Source organism: Emydura macquarii, unplaced genomic scaffold (genome assembly GCF_026122565.2).
Source record: "Emydura macquarii macquarii isolate MOO-44397 ecotype Brisbane River unplaced genomic scaffold, CSIRO-AGI_Emac_v2 contig_3080, whole genome shotgun sequence".
Classification (NCBI taxonomy): Eukaryota; Metazoa; Chordata; order Testudines; family Chelidae; genus Emydura; species Emydura macquarii.
Window position 1 is genome coordinate 6,792,794 of NW_027133217.1, and position 17,840 is coordinate 6,810,633.

Sequence of the window (17,840 nt, forward strand, 5' to 3'; positions counted from 1 at the left end):
GGGCAGTCCCGCAGCAGACCTATGTGAGAAGCTGAACTGTTCTGTGCAATGAACAAAGCTGAGAAGATGGTCTTGTTGTGGACGGTGGGTGTATGTCCTCTGCTAGAACAGTGGTAGTCCAACTCTCATTCTTCACATAACTTGAGAATTGGGGCTCCTGTTGTCTTGGTTATCAAAACACTGTTCTGGGGGGCACCCCGTTGTTTGCGAACCATTGCACTGTGCTGAAATGTTAGCAGCAGAGAACTCTTGATGTCCTGAACTCTAGTGATTGTGCCTCTCCCTTTCATGAGTGAATTTCCGTTCTGGTGAAAGGTGCTGGGATGTCTGCCCTGGAGGGTCTCTCTAAAATAACTACAGAATGGACAATGGCTCCATCAGTGTTTCAGCCTTACTCTGGAGGAATCCCTTTGAGGGTTGAGATTCTCTATAGCATTTTGTAATGAACCTTCCTCCTGAACCTGCCAACGAGAGGGTCAGTTGGGGTGGTGGCTTATGTAACATGGAGGCCTTCCTACAAGGGACTGGACTGAACCACACTAAGTCACTTCACCCAGGCCACTAAGTAACCACCGCTGCTTTGGCCCATACCAGCAGTGATCCCTGGTTTGAACGGGAGATCTGCAGCTTAAAGGCTCTGCGGCATCTCACTGCTAGTGCTCAAGCTATTGCATTCCCTGTTGTGGTTCTGGTGGCTGACAATGGGCTTAATCCTAAAGAAAAATCAGAAAGTCCAGGTAGGTGAAAGGGGACCCTGATTAGATGGATACACATTGGGTCAGAAACGTCTTTTCTCCTTACAGCCTCTAGTTCAAATTCCAGGCATGCTCAAGTCAACCTTTCCTCCTTCTGAGGAAGGTAAACTTTACTGGAGGGTGTGTATCGTTCATAGGACTTTAAAAACAAGAGCTCCTCCCTGCTGTGTGAAGCAGTTACAATCCCATGACTCTCCTTGTGTGTGTCGGACTCTGTCCCAGTGTCCGTGGTGACAGGTTCCCGTCTCACTGTCGTGCAGCGTGCTGGCTGCTACCCTTCACCTCCGAGAGGGTTGCACTTTAGCGTGCTGCAGCATGCATTAACGTTTTGGGGTCTTCTGGATCGAAAGTTGCGTTTAAAGATGTGACCGGCTGATGGTTCTAGTGGAGAAATACTTCATTCTAGAAACCTCCAGAGAACTGAAGTGGGAGGTTCTGTCTTTTTACCGGTGTCAATGAAAGGCTTTAAAACTTTGATCTGATGATGTATGTAGCTTTCCACATTTTCTCCAACAACCAGTTGTAGTACAGGATGACCTGATATTTAGCGGCTGTGCCTGATGGTTCGTGACCTGGCTCAGAGGCGAGGTTACACCACCAGGTGGCAGCAGTAACCAGAAATGCTGGTGATGGGATCTTTACCAGAAAAACAATTTTGCTTTGAAATCTATTAGACAGCTGATTTCTTGGGAAAACTGTGTGAAGTGTTGGCCTTAAATGCCATTAATGCTGATTAGCGCTGTGGAGGCCTCAGTTCAGATTCTCGTCTGCTGCTGATCAGCCCAGCAGGATCTCTGGATGCAGTGGCAGCAGGCTGGTTAGACTCATGGGACAGCACGCCCTGACATGGAAGCTCTCTGCTGCGTGCCCAGAAGGTCAGCACACTGGGGCTATTTCAGACCAGTGGGTGGGGAATTCAGTCCAAAGCTGGGCTCTCAGGAAGAATGTCCTGTGTTATAATGGTCCCCTCTGGTGAATTCAGGAATGGCGTCGATGCCTCGATGCATTCGGAAGATGTAGGCTAAGAACGGGGAAGGAATAATATGGTGAGCTGGGTGTTAGTTGAGACGTGCTGGACATTGAGTAGCAAAATGTAAGTATCTTTGCTATAGATTCCTTGAGTAACTTCTGTTTTTCTGATCAACTGTGCACCTTGGCGAGATACTCCTTCTATTATGGTCCATCTGTTAACGTTGTCTTCATCCCTCCTTTTGTGAGCTGTTTCAGGACCGAGAAAACAAAATCTCAGGTCTCTCTCTTCCCCCAGAGCAGAGACCTAGCAAAGGATTGGTTCATCTCTCTCTTCTGGCAGGTATTTGAAGCTGTGTTAGCCTGGGTCCGGTATGGCCGAGATCAGCGGGAACCCTGCTTACCTGAGCTACTGTCCAAAATCCGACTGCCCCTGTGTCGACCTCAGTTCCTCACTGACCGTGTGCAACAAGATGACCTTGTCCGCTGCTGCCACAAATGCCGGTGAGCGATTTTTGGCTGTTCAGGAGTTGTCCGTGCTGATAGTATGCTGGATTGGCTGTCCTAGAGACTGAAATCCTCTCTCCATGGAACGGGAACGCCACATTTCGCAAGAGAGCGCTTCCCCCATGCTACCCTGCCAATGTGGCTAAACTATCATCTAGAAGGGTTAGCTCTGTAGGGTGGAGAAGAGATCATTTGACATCATTATTGGTGGCTTCCGCAGAGGTGCCAGTTAGGATGGTGTTCCCAAGACCCACCAAACTATCGTTCTGATGTTTTGGTCTTAATTTCAGGGACCTGGTGGATGAGGCAAAAGACTATCACCTAATGCCAGAACGCCGGCCCCACCTCCCGGCATTCAAAACCCGCCCCCGGTGCTGCACGTCAATCGCAGGATTGATTTATGCTGTTGGAGGACTTAATTCAGCAGGTACCTTGCATATCCACTTCCCATAACTACACCGTGACTCGGTACATCGAGTAGCAGTATCAGATTGTAACCTTCATTCTTCACCCATGAAATGTCGAGCAGTTTCTCCTGCCCTTCCCGTTTTCTACAGCCCTTTGTCGCCACTCAGACCATCCAGCCACCAAAATGCTGAAGGTGGCTGTGGTTGAGCTTCTGTCACTCTAGGAATTCTGGATGGATTTCTCAGGGATATTGTTTCCCGTTTCTGTGAAATGGCACAAACACAAACTCGTCTTTTTAAAATTACGGGGTATAGTGTAAGTGTGGAGAACCCTGAGGGCAGTAATAGAAGAAATGATTGGCAGCGTTACAAGCGTACAACAGGTAAAATAAGTGCAGCGCCCTCTGGTGTATTTCAGAGAAGCAATTCCCGTGTAGGAAAGGCCGTTTCCATCTCCATTATGAGCCTTTCTGTTGTACCTTTACCATGAGAACATGGCTGTTGCCGTGCTGGGCTTCATTCTGGGAACAAGAGCCTGTGTTAATTGTTCAGCTTCCCTTTGAGTGACTCCATGTGTCCCTAAATCAAAGCACAGCACGCTCCCCGTTATCCGAGTAGCAGGGGCACACTCATTTTATTCGGCTCATCAGGAGTTCGGATGATCAAGAAGACAGGAGCTGCCGCCGCCTCCTCTTCCTTGTTGCCTCAGCCAGGGTCTCGCTCCCATGACACAGAGGACTTGCTGAGCTGCCGCAGGGCCAGTGATACCCAATCCCTTCCGGCACAAAGTGTGGGACAGAGCAGACACCCCCACCCCCCAGCCAAGACTCTGCCTTGCCTCACTAGGACCACAGCCTTCCCTGCATCTTGTGCCTGCAGAGATGGGGTGTCACCAGCTATGCAGCAGCGCAAGGAGCCCTGTGCATCTCTGCTATCACGGCGTTGCTCGTTCACTCCCATGATGACAGCAGGACTGCAGTGGGCTCCCTGCGCTCCTTGCAGTCCTGGCCAGGGGTCTCTGCTCTATTATCTGCCTTGTCCCCCTACGTGAGATCCCCGGGATTGGGATAAAGCAGACGTTTGGCAAAGTAGGATTTTGGCTGAACTGGACTATCCTGTAGTTTGTTAGGACCCACAGTCAGCCTGCTTAAACCCCTGAAATTTACAATCCCTTTTAAAAATCGGACAGATGCCATGCAGCAGCCCACTAATGCGCGGGATCCAACGAACCCATGTATACTAACGGGCTGCCTTATGAGGCCTGGATTCCCTACCATAGGAGGGTGAAGTCAGCCAGGCTGGAATGTAATCCTGGAAGATGAGGGTTGGAAAGGACCTCAGGAGGTCACCTAGTCCCATCTCCTGCTCAAAGCCGGGCCAACCCCCACTAAATCTGCAATTCCAGGGAGTCGAATGACCCCAGAGATGCTAATTGTTAAGTCTCAAAGCCTGCAACCTGCTCTGAGGCTCCAGCCCAGGGTTTTATTGCACGGGATGGGCAGGGTGGAAGGTTTCTGCAAGCGGTTTGGAATGTGGAGACCAGTTTTGCAGGAACCCCTCCATTATTGTCAGCAATTTCCCACTGGAATTGGAGAGAGATGGGGCTGATCTGCTGATAGAGTATTCTTGCAGCTGCTGACGTCTATGTAGAAATGGGTAGGTGCAAGGGCGGAGGAGGCTACACCAACCTGGAGGCTCAAGCAGGGACCATTTAGAGGCTCTGTGACTGCTCCGTAGCCTGCAGGGCATGATACCTTCCCTGCTACCTCCTGTAGGGATGGCCTGTGCAGATCCTCAAGGCATTGGGTCCAGGTTTCGCCCTTGAAGTCCAAAGCACAAACCCTGTATCCCGTTGTCCCTCGGCACATGGACGAGCATACAGGAAAGAGGTCCATTGCTTTCTGCTTCAGCCCCTGTTCAGCAAAGATTCTGGGGGAGGGGGAAAAAACCTGCCACTTTTTTAATTTGAGTAGCAAATTTTTATGCAGGCGATTCACTGAATGTGGTGGAAGTCTTTGACCCCATTGCAAATCGCTGGGAGAAGTGCCAGCCAATGACGACGGCGCGTAGCCGAGTGGGCGTGGCTGTAGTGAATGGACTCTTGTATGCCATTGGGGGATACGATGGCCAGTTAAGACTGAGTACGGTGGAAGTTTACAACCCAGAGATGGATTCTTGGTCCAAAGTGGGCAGCATGAACAGCAAACGAAGGTATGTGGGCAATATACTCCCTTCTGTGCAAAGGGTTTGAGGGGGAAGGGGCGAAATGTTCACAGTGGCAGGGAATCACCTAGGAAGCAGTCGTGCTGAAAAGGCCTAAGGTGACGTGGGAGGTTAGACCTGAGTTTGCCGTGCAATACGCTAGGAAAAAGACCAGTCTGCACAGCTGTGGTGCAGCCGCTTTTGGAACGTTACGTTCTGTTCTGGGCATCTCTTTACCAGAATGATACAGGCTGGCTAGAGGACGTTCAGGGAATGTCCGCATGGGTGCAGAAGGATTGATTTCCAAAGAAAGACATTAAGACCTAAGGAATGACCAAGGGCGGGGACAGAACCCTATAAAAGAAGAGCGGTGTCAGTGTCTGAGGGAGACCTATTTTTGGCGGCACAAAGAAAAATAAGAAGATGAAATTGAGAAAGGGAAAACGGGCTGAATATCAGAGAGCTTGCGGGTAGATCTATAAGGATATGGGATAGATTCCCAAAGGAAGTGGTGGAAGCCACGTTGCTTGGAACCTTTAAAACTAGCCTGGATAAAGCAATGGAAAATGTGTTGTAGGGAACACTCCTCCATCAGCAGGGTGTTCCATCTCTCTGGTGCACTCATGCATCGCTGAGTGTATAGACTTCTGCAGGGAATGCATAGCCAATTCTCACACACTGCAGGGCTTGCAAGATGAGTCCTGTGTGTTTTCATGACTGAGCAGAAGGAGTTGAGGCTTTTTTCGCTGAGCAAGGAGAAGTTGGTGCAGTTCACACCAACCTAACAATTATGTTGTGGTGATACTTGGAGACGCACACTGTGTTATGTAACCAACAATGTTAAAAACCCAGCTATTAACTCACATTTCCTCACCGTCCGTCCCACCACAACAGCCTGTCCTCATCTAGCGCCTTCCAAAATTAAAAATGTTTGTGGCTTTCATTGTTTTTACTGTGGCTTCTTTTTCCTGCCGCTCGATCCCGAGCGTTGTTAAATTGTCCGCTTTTGCTAGCTGTGCCGCACGTCTTCCCCATGCCTTATTTTAATGTGGTTTCAAATGCTAAGCGCTTGGCAGGAATGTACATCATGTATTCTGCTAGCTGAAATTGTGCGTGTAACCCTGGAACTTGGTGGCATGAGTCTGGGTGGTTAACTGCTCTGTTCAAACAACTACCATCTAAAATCTCTAGAGGAGTTTGTGTCCAGCAGTGATGTCAATAGAGTGGGAAGTTACAGCTGGCCGTATACATCTAGCGAAGAATCTGACTACATTAACAGTGGGTGAAAAGAGTGAAGAACAAGCAAATCACAACAAATGAGGGGGGTTCTTTCAGAGCAACCTCTTTAATAGCAGTTAGCCTGCAAGTAAATGTTGAGCCATGTGACCTTTCACTTGGACGCTATCTCCCCCATCAGGCAGTCGGAGTTACAGGGGTGTGGCAAGTGAGCTCTGTTCATACTGGTGTGGGCCAAGGCTTTAGGTCTGGCTCCAGGGAACATCTTGAGTATAAAGTCCTGGAACCGTTTCCAGCGAGTGAGATCACCCATATCTTAATCTCTAGTTGGAAAACTCAGTTTTTCCAAAGCTACGAGGTTCCTCTTCCCACAATAAAACAACCACTTTTCTTCTGTAGTTGGTTTATTCTGCTTTTGGCACCAGTAAACAAGTTGCTGAGTTTGCTAATCCCTCTAAAAAGCATTTTGGGATGCAACCCTGCCCCAAGAATCCTGTTCAGCTTGCACCTTCCTGTAGCGTGCATCATCTGAGTGGTGTCGTTTCATCCTTATTAAAACGTCGTCCTTTTAAGCAGAGCAGTGTGGGTGTCAGTAAGAGGGTTTTTTACACAGAGCAGAGTGCTTCCGAAGGCGTGTATCCAAGTGCTTGGCTTTTGCAATCCTCCATGGTTTTCTTACTTCCAAGGCGCGTGCTGAGGGGGAGGTGGTGGGGTTTTAAGGGGAGAACATAAATGTGAAGCTGCAGGTTTAATTTCAAGGTGGAATTCCATTACCCTAAGTGAAGTATCTCATTCTTTAAGGTCTGTGTTGAGCCAAGTGATTAACCTGCCAAGTACAATGGAGGGCCGACAGCTTAATGTAGTTGGCATTGGTACAATAAAGCAATTGCTGTCTATCTTAGTGTTTTGTACTGAAGCCCATAACCATAATACCTGAGCACCTTCCACCCAAAATCAGTAGTAGCAAGAGCAAAATCCCTAGTGGACTTCCTGGAGCCTCTGGCACATCTCCTTTTTCAGGGCCAAAACTCTTGGGGTAAGGCTTGTTTTTGGGATAGGAGTTGGAAGGGGTTTGGGAACAAAAGGAGACGTTCGTATTGAGTGTCACTTAACGCAGAAAGGTCTGTTACTTCTTGAAACCACTGATAGGGCCGGACGAGTAGTTTAGCAGACCGGTAATTGGAGATTGAGCCTTTCGCTCCTAGGTTGCTTGTTTGATTCCACCAAAGTCTGCTCTTAGACCACTTTCTAATTTTGCAAAACCTCCTCCATCAGTCAGCTCTGTTGGTAGCTACAGGTGATAGGTTTAAAAGGGAGCAAAGACTAAATCTTACACTCCCGAAAGCTGGTTCTTTTCAGGTCAGGGTTGAGGCGTGTTTTCAGAAAGCTTGACAGATGCAGAGAAATCTATTTGCTAATTGGCTGCAGTTGACTTAATTCACGAACATCTCGGTGTTAGCCAGGTGCTATAGTCATAGAGGCTGAATAAGTATGTAGTTCAGTAGCAACTCCCAATTCTACAGTAAGCTATTTTATCCACCAGGGGTCAGCCAAGATATGTTGAGAAAATGTGTTTCATAATTCAGCATGTATCAGTGACCCAAAGCAATCTAACATGGTGTTCTGCATGTCGTTTCAGTGCAATGGGAACTGTAGTGCTGGATGGGCAGATCTATGTATGCGGTGGATATGATGGAAACTCATCCCTCAACTCTGTGGAGACATACTCGCCAGAAACAGACAAGTAAGAGCTTCTAAATGTACTACTGTTTCTCCAACTGTTCTGCCTATATCTTGAAGCATAAAAGTAACAGCTGAGGTGCTAATTGTAGAAAAGATGAGCTACAATATGCTGAAAAACCTTTATTTCCTGCAGAGCAGCTATGTTTGGCTTGAAACCACGTATGCTAGCCGGAGAGAAGCAAATGAAGTACAATTTTGATAAAGAGCTAAAGGTCCTTCCTTTTCAGGTTTTACAAAGCTGCTATTCAATTTTTACTGGGCTGGGTTTTTTACATGAATTTTGAACCATTCAGGAACATGAAGATCCTGATTTTATGTTCAGAAAATCCAATCCGCGATATGAAGTAGATGTGATTTGTTAATATCAAATTAGTCTAAGTGTAAATGCAAAGCTCTCTGTTCAAGGTGACCTAGTCGAAGATACGCACGTGTACATACTGTTAAGGTACAGTTCATTAAATAAACCACGGCATTCAGCTATTTTTACTTTCAATACTTCTCTGTATTGTTGCTTTTTTCCTGTCTTCCTGTTCTCCACTATTGACCCAGAAATCTGTGGAGTTAGTTTTTTGTGCCAATATTCACCCAATATTTAATTTTTGTAATAAACACTGATAAATTCCTAGGAGACTTGTTTCTTTAAACAAAATAAAATCTGAAAACGAAGGGCCTTATACAGAGTTAATAAGTGGTGAAGTGAAAAAATAGAACCTCAGTACCTTGAAAGGCTTATGGGTCACCTGAAAGTTTGGATAACCCACAGAGCAGCTCATTGAATGTGTTTTATGTGGCGCTACGTATGCTCTGCCTGTGGAAGAAAGAGACTCTTGCACTTCTGCTGTTTGCTTGTCTCTTGGCAAGGTGGACGGTAGCGACCCCCATGAGTTCGAATCGCAGCGCGGCCGGAGTCACCATATTCGAAGGCAGGATCTATGTGTCTGGAGGGCACGACGGTTTACAAATTTTCAGCAGTGTAAGTCTCAATCTCATAGCCAGTTCTGCACCACCCTGATTTCTTGTCGCTCTGTGCTGATGAAGTGGGATTAACATCACTGACCGGAGCGAGGCAAAAGGGCAAGTGGGAAAACTCACACAACTCCCTAATCTAAGCATACAGCTCCTTAGTCCTTATCTTCAGCATCACCTGTTGATCTGGTCCTGGATGATCCCTGAGCAGCAACCGCTAACTGAACCAGGCAAATACCTGCTAAGGTCTAGACTGAGAAATTGAAACTCCTGTTCACTTGTAATTTGAATGGAACCCCTTTCCAGAAATGAGACTAGTGCACCAGTTGACTCTGTTGTCACCATTACCTCCCTCTTCATTTAGTAAATCATTTTTACTTTGTTCCTGAGTGTTTCGAGCACCATTAAAAGTCCCAGGTGCCTGACTGTTACCTCTGTTTTGGCCTGTGTTGTAGGGTGTGGTTTCAGAACTCCCGGTGACCCTTTAAACAAACTTAGAGGACCATGGGAGTTGACAACGCAGGACGGAGCTGCTATTCCTAGTCTGATTCCAGTCTCAGTCCTAATTTATAGACTACTTATATTTTCTTTATTCAGAAAAGTTTGTTAGCGGGGCTCTCTTCTGCCCCACGGGGAAGAGAAGTGCAGTTTGTATCTGAATCAGTGTTGTCACCCATTAAAGGGCTCTTGGAACATTATCTTGTAAATTGGAGGGCCCAGCCTTCAGACTGGGCTGTAATATTGACTATTACCACCTTCCCTAGCAGACTAGGAAAAAATCCTGTTGTCTGGCAGCCTGGGATGCCCAGGAGCTGAACCTGGGCTAAGCTATCTGCCTGCCTGGACCGCTTCTTTGCCACATTCCTCCTTGAGCTCAGCCAGTTAGGTCCAGCACTGCCGCTCAAGAAAAGAGGTGTGTGCCTGACTCTGCATTCTGGATCGACCACAGATACATTCTGGCTGCCATGTTTTCTTGTGGAAAAACCATTTTGATATCCAAGTTGTCCTTGTACAAGTCTAGATGAAATTATTATAAGGTGAGGGTGCACAGCTTATTGAAAAACTATCCCCGCAGAGTAATTAGCGATGCTCACAGCCAACCTGGGAGGACATATCTAGTGGGGTCCCACAGGGGTCTGTCCTGGCTCTGTTGCTAGTCAATGAAGTTTTTTTATTTTTATTAATGATTTGGATAATGGGAGTAGAAAGTCTGCTTATAAAATTTGCGGATGGTGCCAAGGTGGGAGGGGATGCAAGCACTTTGCAGGACAAGATATTAGAATTCAAACTCAACTTAATACACTGGAGAATTGTCTGAAAACAACGTGATGACGTTCAATAAAGACAAGTGCAAACTACTGTACTTAGGAAGGAAAAATCAAATGAACTACAAAATGGGGAATAACTGGCTAGGCAGTTGTACTGCAGAAAAGGATCTGGGAGTCGTATGGGATCACAAATTGAATATGAGCCAACAGTGTGATATAGTTGCCAAAAAAAAAAAAAAAAAAAAAAAGGCAGATATCATTCAGGAGTGTCCTATATAAGACACAGGAGGTGATTGTTCCCTTTTGCTCAGCACTGGTGAGGCCTTAGCTGAAGGACTGTATCCAGTTTTAAGTACTACGCTTTAAGAAAGATGTGGACAAACTAGAGAGAGTGCAGAGGAGAGCAACAAAAATGATAAGATTTAGAAAACCTGCCTTAATGCTCTGAGGAAAAATTAAAAAACACGGGGCATGTTTCTTCTTGTGAAAAAGAGACTGAGGTTGGGGGGCGGGAATCTGATCAGTCCTCAGATATGTTAGATGCTGTTATAAAGAGGATGGTGATCAGTTGTCTTGTCTTCGGTGGCCATGGAGAACGAGAAGTCGTGGGCTTAATCTGCAGCAAGGGAGATTTAGGTTCCATATTAGGAAAACTTTCTAACTATAAGGATAGTTGAGCACAGGAATAGGGTCCCATTGGAGGCTGTGGAATCCCGATCGTTGGTGTTTTCAAGAAAGGTTAGCCAAACACCTGTTGGGGTGGTCTAGATTTACTTGGTCCTGCCTCTGACGTCTGGGGACTGAACTACATGACCCGCTGAGGCCCCTTCCAGCCCTACATATCTATGATTCTATAAGTCATAAGAAAGGTTAGCAAGAATGACTGAAAGCTGAAGCCAGATCAGTTCAAATTAGAAATTAGGCACATTTTTATTTTAACGAGGGGGGTTGATTAACCATTAGCTCAAACTACTGAGGGAAGTGGTGGATTCACCCTCTCCATGTCTCCAAATGAAGACAGGCTGTCTTTCTGGAAGAGGCTTTTGCCAAACGCAAGTTATTGACCTTTTATATAGGTGTAACTGGGTGAAATTTAGTGGCCAGTGTTATACAGGAGGTCAGACTAGATGAACTGATGGTCTCTGGGCCTTAAAGTCTATGAAATTGTGATAACGATGTTCTAGTCTGCCTGTAATTATCTTCAGTGAAATAGCCTTATGTAGGCTCAAGGGCAGCTTTCATTCCTTGTTTGTGTGCAACCCACAATACAGGGGTATAAATGCTAGAATCCCCTCAATATGCTGACCTTCTCTTAACTGCAGGTGGAGTACTACAACCATCACACCGCCACGTGGCACCCCGTAGCAAGCATGCTGAACAAGCGTTGTCGGCATGGCGCCGCCTCCCTGGGCAGCAAGATGTTCGTCTGTGGTGGCTACGATGGCTCCGGGTTCCTCAGCGTCGCCGAGGTCTACAGCTCCATGGCGGATCAGTGGTGCCTGATTGTCCCTATGAACACTCGACGGAGCCGTGTCTCCCTGGTAGCCAACTGCGGCCGCCTCTATGCCGTGGGTGGCTATGACGGCCAGTCCAACCTGAGCTCGGTGGAAATGTATGACCCAGAAACCAACCGCTGGACGTTCATGGCCCCTATGGTGTGTCACGAGGGAGGGGTTGGTGTGGGGTGCATACCACTCCTGACCATCTGAGAAGGCAGCATTGGTTTTATGATGTGGTATATCAAGAGGTACTTTTCAAGCTGCGCCAGTGTCATTCATGAACACAGTTAAAAAGAGTCACCCTGTGATTTTATTTTATTTATTTTTTTTTTGTGCTGAGGCGCCAAGATAGATGACTAATTCACCGTTCTGATCATGTGTGTGTGTCCCATTCCTCTACTCGGACGCTCTAGTCATTAAGAGGACCTAAGGCTGGGCAGATGCTTCCTCCTCTTAGCTTTTTCTTCAGGTACTGCATTGATCCAGATGTGGCCTACTTCTGGTTATGCTGTTGGGAAGCCATGGTGGTGTGTTGCTTTGACCCCGCATAGACGGATGTTGGCGAGATCAGTGAGAGACGGTGTGTACTCAGTATGTTCAGGGCAAATGACCCTAATGCCACGATTCAGTTTATTATTAACTACAGTAGCTAGAATACTGCAAACAGTCCTGTTAATTCGTTACCAGGCATGTTGGATTTTACCCAGTATTACAAACCAGGAGGGGCTTTCTCACCAATATTGGTTCTTAGAAGCTTGCAATTGGGTTAATCCTTGGAGATGGGTAGCCTCTTAATTTCTGAAGATCTAACCCTATGACCAATGTATTCAGTTCTTTTGAATGTAATTTACTTTGTTCTGCTTGATCAGAAAAATTGGATCTGACCATTAAGGGAAGATGACAAATGTTTTCCCCTCTCAGATTCTCCAAAAAGGTAGATAAAAATACCTCTAACGGTTCTAACAGACTGCTGAGAAAAAAACTGAATATAATCGAAACTAGCAGCAAACTTGTATTTAAATAGGAAAACTGCCAAAATGTGAATTACACAGAAACCTTTTTTAAAATTAAATTAGTTTTGAAGCTTTTTTCCTTTCACAAAACTTAGGCTTTGGTTTCCTACATATTAGAAACAGCTGGCTTGCAGCGTGATCAAGATCTGTCCTTTTGATCTTTTGAGCAAAGATGACCATGTAGCACTTCACATTTGCTTTGTTTTGGAAATCCCTGCTGTGCATTCAGATGATCTTGATTTCACAAAAACGTGTGGGTTTTGAAATATGCACTGTGCCCGCTGTGCTGCGAGCTCTTATGTCAGTTGTTTGTCTGTCTGACAGCAGTTGTTCACTTCAGAAAGCTCAAATACAGCCTGGGCCTTCACAGAGAAATAATGCATAGGGATAGACGATAAGGGTTTGTGCAAGGGACATAGCTTGGGCTAAAGGAAAATCACACATGCACAGACTTTTTAGCACAGCGGAAGATTTTATTAAATCAATGTCTAGCTTTTTCTGTTTCACTACACTGGAAAAGATCTTAACAGAGCATCAAGCAGGCCCACTGTCAGCCCCCAGCCATGCAGAAATCTTTTTACAGCCAAATAATGATAGTTGCAAACGTGTGAAATTATCAACACCCTTCACATCCATGAGAGGTGAATGCGAAAGGCTAGTAGAGACCACGCAATCGGCAGTCTGTGCCCATGTGTCCCGTCCTCCCCCTCCAATGGTGTTTTCCTGTCATGCAGCCTATACTGGCAGAAGACCAGGCGTTCTTTACCCTTTCTTCCTTGGTACTTTCCCTTTTTAAAATCCCCATCTCATCGTCAGTAACGATTGCAAATGGAAGGACACATGGATCCTTGTATTCCTACTGCAGCTGACAAAGAGGTGTTTTGGGATCCCTGGGCCTGATTCTTTGCCCTGGAGACTTGTCAGATACCTTTACGATGCCTGTTATCCTTTATAGACCTGGTGAGTGGATGACTGCCTCCAAATCCAAGTCGGTGTCTCCTACGTCACTGCCTCGTACTTCTTCAGGCACCGAGACGCGGCTTTACAATGATTCTTTATTTTGATTTATTTTGATTTTTTTGGCCTCAAGGTTACAAAACATTGCCACAGTTTTGAAGTACATCGTCCTGCAATGATTGTAAATGTGAGTGGCCAACACTCAGAGGGTGGTTGTGTACTCTAGCCCTCCAAGAACATTCCTTGGGAGAGTCACAGTGTGATTGATTTCTGTGGTTCTCCACCGGACAGATGGTGGGAATTCTCACTTCTGGGCAGGAAAAGATTCTTTGAAACCCTCTTTTGTGCTAAATTAAGAAGCAACAAAGTTTTCAAAATCAAAGTAGGTTTTTGGCCACCTCAGTCTATCTATCAGTGCAAGCGTGAAGCCAGGGCTCTGCGTTACCTTGCATCGTTAGAGCAACACATGATACGTACAGCCGATGTGCTATACAGTATCCAGGAACAACAGGATGATGGAAGGACAGTGTGGCCTAGGAGAGACCTTTGTACTCACAGACCATATTAAAATGATGCGAAATGTATTTATTAGCTCTCCGTATTTCACTTGCATGAATATGATTGTCACTAATCTAGGGCTCCCTTCTCCGCCCACTTCCTCCTGTATGATCCTTTAGTGATGAAACCATCTGCCATAGCTTCCACGGTGGCAGTCTGTGAGGACACCAACGCAGGCTTCTGATGTCGTTGCAGGCTCAGATGGGAAGAGCACTGGGCTGGGAAGGGAAGGACCCTTTATTCAAACACTAATTTCTTCCATCGTAGCAAAGGGACACAGGGAAATGATAAGTCCATTTCTATTCGTGTATAGTTTTTTGAGTTTGAAAGTTCCTCTGCAAGGACTAGTTCCTGTGAGACCTGGATCACCCTATGTGAATTTCTGTCCTATTGAAAGGGAACTGAGAGTGCTCTACACCTCTTCAAATGGGGTCCTGAGTCTGAATTTCTAGGCTTTTTTTGTTCATATCAAAAACCTCAATGCTGCTTAGGTTTTTTTACTTTGGGTGTGTAGATGGATGTCTATATATTCCGGTACCATTTATATTGTAGATGTATAATATGAGCATGTCTGGTTATAAATGTGGGTGGTTTGTCTAGGTATATATATCTATTTCCTGTCTGTATACATTTACCTACCAATGGATCATGCTTGAGGATGAAAATTCATTTGGCCTTTCCGTGCTGCTAAGACATTTTTAAACAATGGCACCAAGACTACGGTTGTTTTTGGACCATGAACTGAAAGGTGGCAGAAAAATAAAATGGTAGTTTGCCGTTAGCTGCAAGAATTTTAAACTGTGTATCTTGGTGGAGGGGGAATTTTAAGTTTATTTGATCTTGAAAGTAAAGTGTGTGGTAAGGAAGGAATTAGCGATTTCATTCTGTCCTACTCATCTTCCCAACTTGTGTTTTCCACTCTCTGCCAAGCTTCCCTTGCCGGGGTCTGACTGAATATACTTCTTTAGGGGCTCCTTGACCTGCCTTTTAACAACAGCGTTTCAGTGTCTGTCTTAGCGGGGGCATCATATGGATACAGCCAAGCTCAGCAGCTGTGAAGTCATTTAGTGTCCATCTCCGTATAGCAAACATGGTGATAATCATGGTGTTGCTCTCCTAGGAGAGAGGATAGTTTGTCCCCTGCTCATATATTGATCCATTAACCCAAATTTTTCCTTTCAGCAAGATATGTTTGCATCACCAAGTGTGTAAATATCCTGCTGGTCCATCAAAAGTTACTGGATGAGTAGAACTTTTTCAAAATCGCATTTACCCTTGTGACTCAACTTCCTTCAGTAAGGATGAACTTTACTGCCTCCATATCAGTCGAATGACTGGTAGGTGCAGTTCTAGCATTCCACTGGACCTAGAACTTGGGGTAGAGCTGCTTGTACCATGATGAGTAAATGACTGTGCCTTGTCCGTAATGAATGAGGTGTACTGAACAAGAGAGTCAAGAATGGAATTAGACTCCTTGTGTTTGGCTAATCTCCTCGCACTGCTGTAGGATAGTTCTCATGGCATCCTAGGACCATCTCCATTAGCCTGGCCGGGAATGCCTCCAGGAATGGCCATTCTATGGGCTCACTTGGCAGGGAGGTTAGAATGCTGATGATGAGCTACAAGGTTGTAGCTGACTGGGAACTGCCCGAACAAATGTCGTTTCCTGCCCATAAACGGTCAGCCTGCGGGTCATGTCGGTTACTCCAGCAGCCTGTTTGCTAATTATGGAAGCTTTGGGCATTTTCCAAGTCAGTCTTGTGCCCGTTAGATCTGTTTGCAGAAAGCAAGATTCCTAGCCCTGTTCAAAGCAGTTCCAAGGGCTAGACCAGAAGAGAACTGAATATTCTTGAAGTGTTCCAAACACACTTTTAGTAAGGTCTTAAATGTCATAGGGGTGCAGGAATCCTCATCCACTACAGCTGTGACTTATGGACAGGTAGGGACTCAAATTCAAGTCCACTTCCTCTTGGCTAGCTGAACCAACAAGCAGTAGTGAGAGAGCAGTTTGGAGGATGAGGTGGGCGGTGTTGCTAGCAGGTCTCTGCCTGCCTGCATTCCCACCTCTTGCACCCCAGGTTACTCAGCTTGCACCCAGCAGAGCAAGCTGTTTTAATATCCTGTAACCTGTGTGCTAATCCACTCTTTGCAATTTGTGTTATGGTTAACAAACAGGATCGGAGCCCCCTGTGCTAGGTGCTGTACAGGTGCCTGGTGAAAGATAGTCCCTGCCTCAGAGAGTTTATGATCTAAATGATGAGAGGATTAACTGCGGCACAGTGTCCACAAGGTCACACAGCAAGTCAGTGTCAGAGCCAGGGATAGAATCCAGGTCTGCTGACTCCCAGCACAGTGCCCTAGCCACTAGATCATACTGCTTCTTTTTCGGGTCACTTTTACAGGTGATGGGGAAGAGGAAAAAGCCTGTTTTAGGATCCCAAATCTACAGCAGAATTAAATTACAATAATACATCTTTAAAATGAAATCTTTGCAAATCAGCTCTTCCTCTTCTGGCCAAGACTTGAATTCACATTTGTTTCTTGGCCTTCTCCAGTTGACGGTCTCAGTAGTCCCAAAAGCTGTGGTAGGAGTTGCTATCCCTCTGGACTGTTGTTTGGGATAGCACCACCTGCTGCACGGGAAATGCACAACTCTGAGCTCGCAAGTCCTAACACGTAGGTAGCCCGTGTTCATCATTCTGTCCAAAATCCTGCCAAAACCTGAGAATCCCAACAACAGCTGGGCTTCAGGCAATGGGATTGACTGTAGAATCTTACGGGAGACCCAAAAGAGCCATGCTGCAAGACTGAACGCTTGCAATTGTGACTCTAGGAAATGTGCCAGCCTATGGAAAATGATCTATCAACATGGTGCCAGGGGTTCTATCACAGCTGCCCGCTTCTCAGATGGGTGCCCCTCGGATTCCACTCCTATGTGCTGCTCTTCCCGTCATGCCATGTCCTGGAGAAGCCACCGCTTGCTGAGATGGCCTAGAGAGAGACCCAGGGATTTTGGATTTTGGAACTAGCAGTTTGGCATTTTGAAGAGGCTTGCACGGTCCCTCTGTCTTCCCCTAATCCTCAAGGAGGACCTCCTTTCCCCACCTGAAGTCAGTGTCTGGCAGGATATATAGATGCCAGTCCCATGTTTACATTTGAGACGTGAAAAATTCAGAGACCCTCTTCAGCCACAGATTTCACCGCTCCTAGAAGTCTTCATTAGGCAGATGCCCTACATGGAGGGGATTGGACTGCAAACACGCTGTCGGAGCTCATCCTTTCTGACCCAAGTAGGGGCCATATGATTATGGCAGAACATGATTTCCTTCTCGTATCACTGCATGGGATACAATCCTTTTCTCCGTTCTCCTGTGCAGGGACATGAAAGTTGATGTCTCTAAATAAGTTTTCAGGAGACCTGAGATGGCACAGTTCATTGCTACAGAAGTCACAACAGTGTTTATTAAAATAAGGGGTTTTTGAGTGGTCACTGGGCAGCAAGTGTCCTGTCGGCAATGGGTGACCTATTTTTGCAGCCACTTTCCTTGCAATCAAAGATCTGTATTCTGCAGTGCATCTTCCCCTCGGAGGTGTTGGACTACCTGTGCCTAGGAGGAAAAAAGGCGAGGGGCAAACAAAAACCAGCTCTTAAAGAACATGGCTTCTGAGTATGGGAGAGAATAGTGAGCAGTTGTTTGCTCGAGCAACAAAAAGAGCTGCCACCTATTTTTTCACGGGATGTGGTGATGAGAAACATTGC

General features: G+C 46.1%; 1 protein-coding gene across 2 annotated transcripts in view; it reads left to right on the forward strand.

Annotated features, from left to right (window-relative positions):
* KLHL18 (kelch like family member 18) overlaps positions 1-12,793 on the forward strand; it is a 34,549-nt gene extending 21,756 nt beyond the window's left edge. Inside the window, exons 5-10 of one of the 2 annotated variants that reach the window (XM_067530430.1) lie at positions 2,068-2,228; positions 2,522-2,658; positions 4,612-4,849; positions 7,716-7,820; positions 8,681-8,792; positions 11,376-12,793. In XM_067530430.1, coding sequence (XP_067386531.1) covers positions 2,068-2,228; positions 2,522-2,658; positions 4,612-4,849; positions 7,716-7,820; positions 8,681-8,792; positions 11,376-11,762 — 1,140 coding nt within the window. In that variant the 3' untranslated portion in view covers positions 11,763-12,793. The remainder of the gene's footprint in view (positions 1-2,067; positions 2,229-2,521; positions 2,659-4,611; positions 4,850-7,715; positions 7,821-8,680; positions 8,793-11,375) is intronic. The other variant, XM_067530431.1, reaches the window with a different exon arrangement.
* The last annotated feature ends 5,047 nt before the right edge of the window (positions 12,794-17,840 follow it).